A 15,613-nucleotide genomic window follows, 5' to 3' on the forward strand; every position below is an offset into this window, starting at 1 on the left:
ATGTAAATAAAAGTAGATCTTTGCGCATACGTCGTCAATCGCAATGAAAAATGTTTTTATACTTTGATCGGCGACATTTTCTAAAGTTTAATGCTCAGTTACGATTGCATTTTTCAGATTTATCATGAAGAGACGTTCTACGCAGGAAAGCACCCCTTAAAAATACATCATATGCAGTAATTGCCCTCAACCTCAAAAATATCCCCCCCCCCCTTTTCACTTCTAGAAGCCTGTCCCGTATTTACTGTTCTTAAATCTGGCAACCCTGCCTGGGGGCTCGTGTAAAAAGTTAAATTTCGTATTTTTTGACTAATTTTTATTTTTGCTTCAAACTTTCAATATCTTAACTCTGCATCTGATTTTGAACATTTTTGAAGTATACATCTAGGACTAACAGTTGCGAAAATAAAGGTCTTGCAGGTGAAAACGGAACACCCTGTATATCTCGATCTAAAAGCAGTCACAAAATTTAGCAAGCCGTTACATAAACTTATTCCAATTGGAAAATATACCCAGAATAAATCCTTTTTTTCGAGCACGCAATAACAGATTGGTTTGGCCCTCAAAAGGACCGTTTGGTAGATGAAATCGGAGATTTTGCCAAAGAACCATTTGCTTAAAATGCCCAATGCACATTAATTTTCATCAATTCACATGTTGCAACCGCTGTGAATTAGTTGTCCAGTGTATGTGGCCAAATAAAAATAAAACGAGCTAAATAAATACGATAAAAATAAATACGTGCATCACATGACTTCCTTTTACTCCAATTTAATGATAACAGTGCCTTGGAGTAAGCAAAGAAACACTTTAAATATTTTTACCCCAAGTTTATTGCGAACCGAAGCAAAGAAAACGTTTCATACAGATAAAAGCTCCCAATGTTGGCAGTTTGAATGTGATTCAATGGTAATGTGGCCAAATTGAAACCAGATTTAAAATAAAAAAAATCGCCAAAATTGGCGCGAAGTTTGCGACAAAACTTGGCGACCAAAAGACTGGCGATATATCGCCAAGTGTCCGCCAAATTATGACACCACTTGAGTTTGCATCGAAATTAACAATGATTTCCGGCCAAAAAAGTGCTAAAGAGCCTTTTAGAAACACCTGAATGCAACTAAAAGGGGAGGTGCTCAACTAGACCCTACTAGGAGTCTACGTACCAAATTTCAACTTTCTAGCACATACCATTCTCGAGTTAAGCGACATACATACGCACATAAACACATACGCACATGCATACATACATACGTACATACAGACGTCACGAGAAAACTCGTTGTAATTAACTCGGGAATCGTCAAAGTGGATATTTCGGGCGTCTAAACGTTCTTAAGCATACATGCACGTGCGGTCGGATCGAAAAAAAAACTAAATATTCATTCGGAGTTGAGCAAAATGGAAATTAAGGTCGATTTTTGAGTGCAATTTTTTTCGCGAATACAATGCTTCCGTTTTTGTAAAAGGAAGTAAAAATATCAAGAACGGCTGCATTGTTGCGAGAGTTCTAATATTCCAGCTGGCTCACTTTTCGTTTTCTTATTCCAATAAAAAATTATTAAAACTTTTTTTAAAAAATTAACAAGGAGTCTTTATTATTAAAAATATTATTTTACGGCCCATTTCAGTTTCGAAATGACTCCAGATATCCGTCATCAAACATTAAAATTCATTCAAAGCGTCAAAAAAAATGTAATAACAAGCAAGTAATAAAGGCCCAATGTTCAACGACAATTTCGAGTTTTTGCTTCAGCTGCACTTACACAAACAGAATTTTTTAATGAATGTGTAGTGGGGGGGGGGGGGGGATCATTACAATCTAGATTTTTTTTTTTTTTTGCAATTGGCATGACGTTCCTTATTCGTTTGAATAGATAAGGCTTCCGAGTAAAACCGAAAACTATGGCTCGGAGGCGTGATTCTCCTACGCTATGCCATCTCAGAGATAACGAGCTGATGTGTGCATCACATGACTTCCTTTTACACCAATTTAATGTTATTTCCCTATTATTGTAATTTTAATGTGATTCTATCTCCCTCTAAATCTCACCAACAATGGCCACATTGAAACCAGATTAAAAAAATATATATATATTAAAAAAAAAAAAATCGGCAAATTTTTCACCAAGTTGGTGACAAAACTTGGCGACCAAAAGACTGGCGATATATCGCTATGTGTCCGTCAAATTGAAACACCATTTGAGTTTACATTGAAATTAACAATGATTCCCCCCCCCAAAAAAAGGGGCAAAAGACCCCCCTTTAGAAACACCCGAATGCAAGCAAAAAAACGAGGTGCACAGCTAGACCCCATTAGGAGTCTACGTACCAAATTTCAACTTTCTAGGACATACCGTTCTTGAGTTTTCGACATACATACGCACATACATACGTACATACAGACGTCACGAGAAAACTCTTTGTAATTAACTCGGGAAACTTCAAAATGGATATTTCGGGCGTCTATATTTACTTAGGTACATATGTATGTGTGGTCGGGTCGAAAAAAAAACTCAACATTCATTTATGGGTGAGCAAAATGAAAATTAAGGCCGATTTTTGAGTGAAATTTTTTTTGCGAATGCAAAACATCCTTTTTTGTAAAAGGAAGTAAAAATAATATCTTCAATGCGCAAAAAGGAAGATTCATGAAAAACACACGGTGGGGGGGGGGGGGGGTTGAGTTAGCTTTTTCACTAAAATGAATAATCTATATTCCATCTATATTCCAGTAGCAATAGTTAGGATTCATTAATAGCTCAGTAATGGCTGGCTCAAAGAACTTAATGACGTTATATTGCTCTAGCTGAAATTTATTTCCGAATTTTATTCGATGCATCATGGGGATCGAGTAGGAAAATAGAAGCTCCTATCCTTCACGTCATTGAGGTAAAGCAGAAGTCATGACGAACTCCCTTACCCGTTCATTTCGAGACGAAGAGACTGCAACGAAGGGAATTCTTGGGACCTTCAGTTGCCAAACCAAAAAAAATGGTAGGAGTCGGCTGACTCCAAATTGTGCTTATATTAATTCTGTACTCTATCACTGACCATCACGTTACATTGCATCAAGAGCCTAGGGAGACACGATAAGTGTTTCATTTCAGACGACAAAGGAAGCTCCAAAAAATGTCGCCAAACTTGGCGATATGAAGAGATTTTACACCAAATTTGGAGGCAAAAAATGAAGTCTGCTTGGCGATATCTCGCAAACCGATTGCCAAGTACCAGTGGCGCACACTGGAATTTTGCAAGGGGAGGGTACAGAGTTATAAGTCCCATTTTCATATACTTCCCCCAATATGCCGTCAAATATATTCACTTGATTTTATAGATTTTCGAGAACAAAAAACACTAAAAAAATAAATCATTGAATGAATAATTAAAACTAATTAATAAAAAAATATTAATAACAAGCACTAAATTAAATCACCAAAAAGCCCAAGAATTTATGCATTTACTTTTCTCGTTATTCAAAAATGAAAACAGCGAAGCAAATTCAGATATAAGAAGCACCAAGTCTGAAGACCAAGAAAAATCTCATTCTAATCTGTAATTATAAAATTAAAAACCTGATTATTACAGTGTATTCATTTACAGACACCGATCTGTATCTTACAAAATATCATAGAATAAAATCTAGTTTTCTAGTTCGTTTTTCGATTTAAGTATTTATAAGTTCCTCAGTGTGATGGTGGTGATGATGACATTGCTTGAATTCAGTAAAGTGCAAGAACATTCATTAAACGCTCATTCTACATAGTTCTCCTTAAGTATGTTTTTAGATTTTCTCAAATTCGAGAAAGATCTCTCGTTTGTGCAATTCGTTATAGGGAGAGCTGCACATTTAAAAAAAAAAATCTTTCAACAAGAGGATTTTAATTTTTCACTCATAAGAACTGAAATTGTTGTTAACTTAGTTTGGAATTATTTTACGTATAAAATACATGGAATCATAATCAATCGAGAAAAAAAAGGCAAGAGCTATGGGAGGGGTCCGGACTCCCTGGACCCCTCCCTTGTGTGCGCCACTGCCAAGTACATGTAACTTTTTGTGAACTGGTGGCTAAGCTTGCAAGTTTTTCTCCAGAATGTATTTGGTTTAGAATGAAAATTGAAAAATGGACTCCAAATTTAACAAGATTAAAGCAACTAAAGCACATAAAAACAAAAAAATTTCATCTCTATACAAATTTTGTTGCAATATTCATAAGAATAATTTTGTAGCAACTTTTATTTGAAATCTAAAAAACACAACAACTTAAAGCAACAATTTGTAGAAATTGATTAGATCCAATAGACAATATTTTTCGAACAAGGATACTTGAAAAATAAATTTACTCAAAAAACAATTGTAACAATAAATAGGAATAATATCAATTATTTTAAATGAAAATAAAAGGAAGAATTGCTCTCTAATTACATTAAAAAAATACACGCACAAAATATGCTCTTAAGCTATAAAATATTTTTAGCGTTTTGAAACATCCAACAGTCATTCTTGACAGTTTTCAGGAAAATAGGTTTGTTAACCTTTTCAATAGATTCTACTACATGTAACTACAAAAACTATTTCCAAAACGATAGACGACGAAATCATTGAGTGTAATGCAGCTTTTCATTATTACTGTATTTGCATAAGTATAATCATCATATTTTCTTGCACTTATTTTTTTTCCAAATGTTAAGCATCAATTAAGCATTAAATTAATCATTAGAAAAAATATCTATTATGATTTTGATAAATCAATGGCGAAAGCAGCGACATTTTGTGGAAGACATCGACATTGATGTCACGTTCCTAAGGAGCATTAAACACTGCAAAAAAAGGGGCAAGGCGCTGCGCCCCTCTAAATCATCTGGAAGCAACATTCTGAACAAATTTGCAATAATCTTAGAAGATAAAAATCTACATCTACACCAATAAGTTCCTTGTCATCTTTCAATGTCATTTATACCCGCAGATAATCGTGCATAAGCTTTAAATGTATAAATTATACGCAGCTAATACTTTGAATAGTGGCAGTAGATGTCCCCCCCCCCCATTTCTTTTTGAATAATGAAATCCGAATTAATTTCATAAATGCACCAAGGCGCATAACCATAAAATCTCTGCAGTGTGTGCAATAAAACCTGTGACTTCGATTTTCAGAACTATGTCGTTCATGATTAATTGCGTTGTTAATGCAAAATTATGTTTTTTTCATTATTAATATTTCACAGGATTCCAGGTTTAATGATCAAGTTGACCTCAAGACAGGCTACACGACACGGAATATGTTATGCATGCCCATAGTAGATGTAGATGGGGAAGTTAAAGGAGTGGCGCAAATCATAAACAAATGCGGTGGCGAAGAACCGTTTACAGACGTTGATGAAAAAGTAAGTTATTCTAATGTAATCAGTACATATATAACAGGCAATGCTTACTCTTTAAGAGGCACGACAGAATAATGAGGCTCATCAATTCTGAATCTTTGTAACAAATATTCCGGTTTCTCTTGTTTCTGTTTGTAGCAGCATCGTTTATTTCTTCATACGGTTTTTAAATCAGGTTTGGAGAGTTGTCCATTTGCGGCTTGGTTCCCCAACTCAATATGAAATCATATTAGATTTCGTTTGACGTTTTTAACAGTAAAATTGTCAGTAGTAGACGCACTACGCAGAATGTAAAAAAAAAAAAAAAAAAATCTGAAATCTGATCATTTTGATATTTTTCAGACAAATGCATATGCACTTTTTGTCCTCTAAGATGGAAGTTTTTCCTGGAATTCCAGCCCAATCACCGAGCCTAAGATTCAATTATTTGAACTGACTTTTGAACACTGTAATGGTACTACCCGGGGCCTGGTTACTGAATTAGGCCAACTAGGCCGTGGCTTAGGGCTCGACTCCGGAGATATTTGGTTTAATATAGTAAAAATAATGCAAAATCTAAGAAACTGGTTTCAAACCATCTTTTTTATTGAATGCGTACTTTTAGAATTAAATCAGATATAATTAACCTTAACTGATCTTTTTTGGTCTAATAAAAGTTCGTCAACCATGACACCTGACTTGTAAAAAGAAGTGAGTTCCACCAAATATTTTTAGCATTGCCCCTTTTCGTTCATAACTCTCTTCTGGTGGGTGATCGGGGAAATCAAGAACGAAAGAAGGACCGATGCTGTTCTCAACAGTCTTAAAAATGAAAGTTTGGTAACATACCAGTGGCATACTTATGCAGCAGAAAATATGGAGATGCAACAAAATTCTGCTTGCTGAAAATGTATCCATGAATTAAACAGATGTTTCAGCAAATTACCCCAGAGTCAATAAGTTACTCCAGATTATTTGACTGACAGAATATGCTGATGCGCAGTAGACAAAGCAGATTCTGTGTGAACCAGACAGATAATGAAAGTCGATGAACAGCAAAGCAGCAAAAGGCGAATGTAAGTAGACATCTTCAAGTTTTGAGTAAAACGCGTTTATAGGTAAGGTCCTAGGTAGGCTTTCCTTGAAAAGTTTTTCTAAATCATGCTGTATAACATAACCTAACTGAGCTAAAAGTACTATCTTTTGCCCCAAGACAGAGGAGAGGTTTAGCAACCATTCGTACTGGTTACCTCCAAATTTTTAACTTTTCCACTTACATCCCTTTGCTTCTCACTACTTCAACTGTTCATTCAAATTATTTCTGTGAGCAACTAGTTTTAAATGTGATCTCCACTAGACCCGACATTTCAAATTTTTCCTGGGTAGGAATTGTGAATACTTTATGCTAATTTTATCGAAAACCACAAGATCACGCCCACTTCATATGTAAAAGCATTTTTACATTTTCAAATCCTGGGAGGAAGGGCAAATGCCAATCCCCTTGGCTCACTCCCCCCCCCTAGACAGAGCTTTAGAGTTGAGTGTACCGTTGTACCAAATTGCTGAATTTAAAACGCATGATTTTTTCCAATTTTCTATCAGATATCACTTTTACGAGCTATTACTACTCTTGGCTCTTTAGTGATCCGAACATTTTTTATTTTTGCAATGGTACACAGGCAACCATTGTTGATATTAACGCTTATAGGTATCTTTTGATAAATATATATATATATATATATATATATATATATATATATATATATATATATATATGTATATCAACTTTTTTACTCCTTCTATAGTAGAAACTTCGATGTGTTGGCAAAAATCTAGATGTTTGAAAAAATATCGCATCCATATTTCTTAATTGCGTTACAGAAGCCTCAATCAATCATTTCTGAAGCAATATTTCATTCTTCTGGGTTTTTTCTCCTCAATAATCTGATCTCCGAACACCATTCGTGTAAACCGTGATTTTAAATTATCCACTTGCTCCATTTAGATTGATTGTTCTTGTTATCAAAGTATTGACGCACCCAATTCAATGAAGATAAAGGGTATTTAAAGTGCGTGAGGAATAATGGTGAGAGAAGTTACCGCGTAATTGTTAAAAATTGCTTTAGCACATTTTAATGCCGCAGTGTTCTCGTTTCAAACATAAATCATGAAATAAGTATGAAATTGTACAGTTCGAAAAGCAATGAAATGAATTGATAAATAAAGATCTAGAAAACAACTATTAATGTATCAATATGTGTGTTTAAGTCTTACTTATTTGAGAACATTTAACACTTAAAAGGGGGTGGGAGCAGGTTAAAAAGATTCGTTCGAATATGAAACATGTCCTTTACTCGTTTTCTGTGAATTTTAATATTATGATTTACTTATTTATTTATTTATTGTATTTCTTCATTTATGGATGTCTCTAGTTTCCATTAAGTATATTATTTGCCATTAAATATTGTAGCAACGTGGGGAGACAAATGATTAAAGATGCAACCTTAACTTCAACTCCCTCCATTCTCTCTAGAAGCAGTTTTTTCAATTTGCATGTTTTATTCCATTTACTTCAAAGTTTAATGTGATACCTTTTCTAACTGCTTCAGAAGATTTCAAATGTTTTTTATTTACCAGTTCTCTAGGGTTTTTCCAAAAGTTTTTATAGTAAAACACCCAGTACTTTCTCTTGTTATGAAACAATAAATTAAGAAGAAAAAATATGTATACAAAATTTTCCAAAATGATAAAATGATAGTTTAGTTTTTATACTTATTCTTAGCTGATCGTTTGGTGCCTCGTTTTTTCTGTTAATTTACTTTTTCTTTATAAGTATCAATTAAATCTTGACCACGGAGAGATGGCGGATGACCTTGAAGCGGAAACATCATTTGTATCATCCTCATATGAATAATAGCCAACGATCGAGTAACCCACGTGTTTCAACGATGAAACTCGCGCCACGGCATGATAATTTGATAATGTGTTTTGGCAATGTTTAAAATGCAGGGTAAGGCTTTATTGTGACAAGGTTGAACTCGATCCGGTGACTTAACTGTTTTACTGGTAAAACTGTGTCATTTCAGGGGAATGAAGAAACGAAAACAATGAACGCTATCTACTGGAGTTTAGGGTTAATCCACTGGGGTTAGGGTAAAAATTGCAAGTATCAAAATATTACCAAACATGCCATTGCTTCGTTCAAGTGTAGAAGAAGAGAAGCAATTTTCACCCGTCATACCTTGACGGGCGACTTTCTAGTTTGTAATAAGTAGAATCAGCCAGAAAGCGCCGAATAGTTTGAGGCGCGTTCTCGCTGATCCTATTTGTTACAAAATTAACAACCAACTTATTGCAAATAATACAAGTGATGTTTTCGCTTCAAGGTCATCCTCCATGGTCCAGCTTTGCTTGTGCAGTGTCAATTACAGGTAGTTAGACATTACCACTTTGTCTTTTCCTTTTTTGTAGATAAATTTCATGTATTTCTATGGAGCAAGTGATTAGATCTTTGTGCTCTCTATTGAATTATGCGAATCATATGGCTCGAATCAATTCAATGAAAAAATTAATTTAAATTTTCAATGAGACCTTATAAATATCTCATGTTTGTCATGATTGATTGCAATTTGTATCAAATACCATTAGAGGTCTAATATTATTTGACTTTTAATTTTATGTAAATACATGCGACAAATATGCTTTGGTAATTTGAAACAGCACCATAACTCTTAAGTGTTGCCAGGCGGCAAAAATTTTTTTATAACTGGAATTATTTAGGAGAACTATACAATGTGAAATTTATACTTGTTGCTTTCACTTAGTTTCAAAATGTACTGGGATTATTTTTTTGTGGAATTAAGATGATAACGATCGTTCTGAAATGATTCTGCATTCCAGAAGATAATGATCTTTCTAGCATCATTCTGCATTCCACAGAATAATAGCTCTCAAACAAATGCTACAATGATGATACTATTAAATGAATACAGAACGACTGCTCATTTATTTCTGACTCACAGTAGCGAAGCTGATGATGAATGACTTAAACAATCATTAAAGTCATTAATCAAAAATTTAAATCAAGTTTATCGAAATGATTGGTGGAACCATCAATTACGAAAGCAAGGTGGAAAATTCAAACGTTGCCGTGACTCAGTTTTTTTCTTTTTGCAAGTATTGCAAATCTACTCGAATTGCATAAACATGAATGAACTAATTGCTGTGTTTTATTTGAAACCGAGGCAAAGTGATAAAAAATAATGCGTTGACAATTAAATAACAAAAACATCTTATCTTTCATAGATTTTTTTCGGTGTATCAACAGTGGTGACCAAATAGGCAACTGACATTTACTGCCCACTGTATGGTATTCTATATTAACCCTAAATGTAAAAAGAGTACTGTAAAAGAAATTCTTCATGTCAATGGGGTTGTTTCCTTCAGTCAAAAGTAGTACGTTTTGTCACTGAAATTGATAAAATCAGCAAAAAAAAAAAAAATAATAATAACATGGACTCAGAAAAGACTTTCATTTTCCCAATAGTTATTTTTTAATAAAAGTTTTAAAATGTCCGATTCTTCAAACAAGGCGTGGTTTTTATGACGTCACAAATGATGCACTATGGCGCATCTTTCTACCGCATTTCCACGTTATGATAATCAAAAAGCGAACTACAATTGCTCTCTAAGCTTGCTATCAACCATATCGTTGCCAATACACGTGAGTAAAGAATTAAATATTTTAGACCGTGAATGGCAACACTGAATGGCATTTCATCATTTGTGATGTCACATGACAGAAGCGTTAAACGATGAAAGAGCACCGATTTAAGCAATTTTTTTTAAATATTAAACTTAAAGAAATTATTTAAAAAATGGTCAGATTCTATGTTTTTACGCATGCTCTTTCAGAAAAAAATACTTTTAAAATGTTAGAAACGACCCCATTCTTGACATAGGTAGCTGGTGCACCAAAAAAGTAGGGGGTTAAAGGAGGTGCAAGGAAAGGGGGGCAGATTGGGTGAGCGGAGCCCCTGGAGATGACTTTTAAAAAATGCGCTGTTAAGTTTTAATGTCATTATTAATTAAATGACCTCCTGTATAACTTTCGGGACATGATTTTAAAAGTCATAGGAATCGACTCCTTCCTTCCAGTTCAAAGCTTCATTTTTATTTTTATGAAGCAATATTATTAGAAAAACATAAAATACACACTTATTAAGTTGACTCTTTGTTGTTTGAACACATGAATCGATCAATTTCATCATTCATCGATCAATCGTTAGTTTTGAACATTAAAAAGTGCAGGGGCATGCATCTTCACTTTTGGAGATTGTAAATCACGAACTTTTTTTTAAATCAGCCTATAAGTAGAAAAAAGTGAATTTTCTCTTCCTTTCTTTTTTTATTGTTATTTCATACTCTATTTCATTCAACGATTTCTTACAAATAAGTTCCTATTTAAAAATCAAATTATCAAACATGTTGAAGAACTCACATTTTAAAAGATGTTTTAAGAGATGTCTGATTTAGTTTCTTGATTTATCAGAGCAATCTGAATGAGCGGAGCCCAATTTAGAAATTTCAGGATAGTAAGCCAGGCACAACTGCAACGGCCCCCTGAGCAGTGTACTTGACAAAAGTGCTGTAGAATTGCAACCGCGCGCTTTTTTTTATAACGGCATATGCTACAGGTTAGGGCTCATATATAGCAAAAAAAAAAAAAAAAACAGTTTTAATGTTAAAAGTCACACTGCTATACTCTTTATAAATAGTTATTGATGCAAGAAACAAGTTAAAGACATATTTTAGTACACATTTCTGTACTCTCTATCCTTTTTTGGGGCCCCTTGAACTAGGCGGCCCATAAGCCGGCCTTTATGGTCCTAGAGGTAAGTCAAGCCATGTGATTGAGCCTCTTTAGGGCATTTGTGACTCCGAAGTGCCTGTTTAAGCTCCTGATCATTTGAAAATAACCGAGCGTATTAAACGCACTCAGCTTCATTCCTATTTTTACTTCCATTTCTCTATCCTTCATTTTCTGAAGAAGTCAAAGCGCATCTTGCCCCATATAGCGCGCCCAGCAAACCCGCTTAATCACATGTGTTATTTATACTTAAAATTGAATAAATACCGAAAAAAAAATGTACTTTCCTATGTTAGAGAAGGAATTTTACACTAATAATAGAGAGAAATCGAAGCAATGTTTGCCGATTATGTAGAAAAAAACGTCTAGTCTTGAAATTATAAGAATAAATTATGATTAGCAAAAACTGCAGCTTGCACGGAAGCGATTAGAGTAAAATCGAATGTTTTTCGCCTAATTTCATGATTGCAAATGGAAAAAATTGGCATGAGAGAAGGTTTAATAGAACACAAAAATATCGCTTATAAACGAAAAGACGTCGATAACTATGAAAATATCGAAAATTTAACAAAATTGGAAAATAGGGTTTTGAGATTGGGGGAAATGTGTGTCTTCTGTCTCCACTCCTCCCCCCCCCCTCCAAATAACTTTGGGATGAATAGTCCGATTCGAACTTTTTTTTTCGTTCGAAAAACCTCGGCGGGCGACTCCTTATTTCCACATTGGATCCCTTTCCACATTCCATCCCTTTGGATTTTAACAATTTTTCGTTCAATTTTGAACATTTAAAAAAAACTTAACATTATCGTCTGCGGGGAAATTTAAGGCAAGCATAAATCCTGAACTTAAAGACGGAATTGCTTCAAACAAAACTTTGTTGGAAAAACTCTTTGTGAAGATGTATAGAGAAGATTTTTTTTGGCTCGGCCCAACCAGGCCCGGATCTATAAGTTTTGCCCCCCCCCCTCCAAAAACTCTGAAGGGCCCCTCGCCAGAGGCCAGAGCGGTGTAATTTGTAACGTTAATAAATCTTAGCGCTTTTTTTTTTTTCAATTTCTTGGGCCTTTGGTCCCTTTAAGGACGTCCCCTCCTCCCTCACTCCGGGGTCTGCGGGTACGCAGATTTGGGTCTGACTCAGTAGCGGATTTTAGGGGGGATTCAGGGGGCCAAGGATGAATTTATTCCACTCTTTTATTCATTATTTTTTAATTGACTTCTCTATAGCATTTTTTTTAGAGTTAATGCAAAAAGAACACAAAACACGCAGAGCATATCTTTATCTTCTTTACTAATAATAAAGCAGTAAGTCTCTCTGTCCGGAGGATGTCTGTAGGATGTCTGTAGGATGTCTGTAGGATGTCCGTAGGATGTCTGTGACGCGCATAGCGCTTAAACCGTTCGGCCGATTTTCATGAAATTTGGCACAAAGTTAGTATGTAGCATGGGGGTGTGCACCTCGAAGCGATTTTTCGAAAATTCGATGTGGTTCTTTTTTTATTCAAATCTTAAGAAAAAAAAACTATCATAAATTACGAAATTATCATGACGTGGAATCGTAACATGGGCACAAGCCAATTGGCGAGATACGAAATTATCATAACGTGGAACTGTAACGTCGGTACAAGCCAATTGGCGAGAAAATTCACCATACATCATTTGTAAATATTACTAATAATAAAGCAGAAAGTCTCTCTGTCCGGAGGATGTCTGGATGTCTGTAGGATGTCTGTAGGATGTCTGTGACGCGCATAGCGCCTAAACCGTTCGGCCGATTTTCATGAAATTTGGCACAAAGTTAGTATGTAGCATGGGGGTGTGCACCTCGAAGCGATTTTTCGAAAACTCGATGTGGTTCTTTTTTTATTCCAATTTTAAGAAAAAAAACTATCATAAATTACGAAATTATCATAACGTGGAACCGTAACATGGGCACAAGTCAATTGGCGAGATACGAAATTATCATAACGTGGAACCGTAACGTCAGTACAAGCCAATTGGCGAGAAAATTCACCATACATTATTTGTAAATATACAAGCGAACCAAAAGACCTTTAATTTTTCTATTACGGGCGAAGCCGTGCGGGTGCCACTAGTTACTAATAATAAAGCTGAAAGTCTCTCTGTCTGGATGTCTGTAGGATGTCTGTGATGCGCATAGCGCCTAGACCGTTCGGCCGATTTTCATGAAGTTTGGTACAAAGTTAGTTTGTAGCATGAGGGTGTGCACCTCGAAGCGCTTTTTTGAAAATTCGATTTTGTTCTTTTTCTATACCAAGTTTAAGAAACTTTTTCTGAACAAATTATCACAACATGGAATAGTAAATTACGGAACCATCATAACGTGGAACAGTAATATGGGCGAGCCATTTAACATAGCCAATTGGCGAGAAATCCATCATCCATTATTTGTTAATATACAGGCGAACCAAATGACCTTTTAATTTTCTACTACAGGCCAAGCCGCGCAGATGCCACTAGTCTTTATCTTTACTAATAATAAAGCAGTAAGTCTCTCTGTCCGGAGGATGTCTGTAGGATGTCTGTAGGATGTCCGTAGGATGTCTGTGACGCGCATAGCGCTTAAACCGTTCGGGCGATTTTCATGAAATTTGGCACAAAGTTAGTATGTAGCATGGGGGTGTGCACCTCGAAGCGATTTTTCGAAAATTCGATGTGGTTCTTTTTTTATTCAAATTTTAAGAAAAAAAAAACTATCATAAATTACGAAATTATCATAACGTGGAATCGTAACATGGGCACAAGCCAATTGGCGAGATACGAAATTATCATAACGTGGAACTGTAACGTCGGTACAAGCCAATTGGCGAGAAAATTCACCATACATCATTTGTAAATATACAAGCGAACCAAAAGACCTTTAATTTTTCTATTACGGGCGAAGCCGTGCGGGTGCCACTAGTTTTAAATAAAAGCATTTTTGTTTGCTAAAGAAGTAATACTGGAGTCAGAAGCCCAGAGTGGCAGAATACATTTAACTCGCTGGTTTCGAATTCAAGGGAACGCAATATCGCTATTCGTTCATTAATTCTTCTTTGATGGAATCAACCATTAACATTCTTCAAAAAATGTGTAGGCGTGCTTAAAAGAATTACTTTGATGCAGGAAGTTATTTGCTAAATAATAGATTTATTTTTCAGCTTATAAAAAATGCAAAATGAAAGAAATCATATTGTAGTTTCTTGGGAAAACCATGATATTAATGGAAGTGGCACGTAATATCACTATGTTATCTCAACTATTTCATGGCTTCAAGAAAAAACCAGCAACTGCTTTGAAATTCACACAGAAATAGTCCTGAATTCTTCAATAAAGCTTATCCGTATAATAGCTATGATTTTCTTAATGAAATAATATTTTATAGTTATAATATAAAATAATTTATAAAAACTAAAATGAGGTATGGAAATATGGATTTATTGAATAACCTTGCCTTCGTGTTGTAATCATTATGACAATTTCCTAATTAAAATCGCTCACTGAATAGCATCTCGGTGACATTATATTGGGTTTAGTATTTATTCGGCTTGAAACGTTAAAGATGTTTTACATCCACATTCAAAGTATATTAGTACATAATATTTATATACTTAGAAGTAGATCACTAGTCTGAAGGGATCCTGAAAAAAAAAGTAATGAAAAAAAAAAAACATTTAAAAATAAAATAATGAAAACTTTGTTATGAAACACCGAATGGGGGGGGGGGGATTCAATTCCCCGGGCAGCCTCCAAAAAATTTTTCTGTATCCGCCCCTGGCCTGATTCCAGCTCTGACTCCGCAGCCTTGGCAAAAGGAAAATGAACGACTCCGATTCTTGGAATTTGAAAGCCTTTCTACTCCTGACTTCGATTCATTTACACCAAAATCTGTCCGGCTTCAACTCCACGACTCCAACTCTGTTTACTGTTGGCTCTGTACTCTGTTTTACTGTTAAATAATGATTGTTGAGATGCTTTGCTTTTATTTTCATTCTAAAGTTTTAATTTTATTTTTGAAAATGTGTGGGAAATGAAAGGATGTTCGGAGTGCTCTATTTTTTAACAGAAAGAAAGATCTGTGCAGACAATCTAATTGTTTACGAAGATTTTTTATTTAAGATTTCATTTTATTATTTAGTCATTTGTTTTCTAAATTATCTCTTTTTCCTTTAAATTTTTGGCACCGGGGAAAAAATAAAACCAGAGGCACTTTTTTTTTAATCCAAAAGTGAGAGCAAGAAACGATTTGTTTTGTTTTATTTATTTACAAGAAAGTCGCCCGTAAAGGTATGACGGGTGAAGATTGCTTCTACTCTTCTACATTTTAACGAAGCAATTGCCTGTTTGGTGATGACATGATAGTTGAAATTTTAACCATAACTCCAGTGG

General features: G+C 34.9%; 1 protein-coding gene across 3 annotated transcripts in view; it reads left to right on the top strand.

Moving 5' to 3' along the window:
- Nucleotides 1-15,613, top strand: part of LOC129222732 (dual 3',5'-cyclic-AMP and -GMP phosphodiesterase 11-like) — a 166,847-nt gene that overhangs the window by 106,929 nt on the left and 44,305 nt on the right. For all 3 annotated transcript variants that reach the window (XM_054857264.1, XM_054857266.1, XM_054857265.1), the window contains exon 6: nt 5,224-5,382. In XM_054857264.1, coding sequence (XP_054713239.1) covers nt 5,224-5,382 — 159 coding nt within the window. The remainder of the gene's footprint in view (nt 1-5,223; nt 5,383-15,613) is intronic.

The sequence above is a fragment of the Uloborus diversus genome, chromosome 5 (assembly GCF_026930045.1).
Source record: "Uloborus diversus isolate 005 chromosome 5, Udiv.v.3.1, whole genome shotgun sequence".
NCBI lineage: Eukaryota > Metazoa > Arthropoda > Arachnida > Araneae > Uloboridae > Uloborus > Uloborus diversus.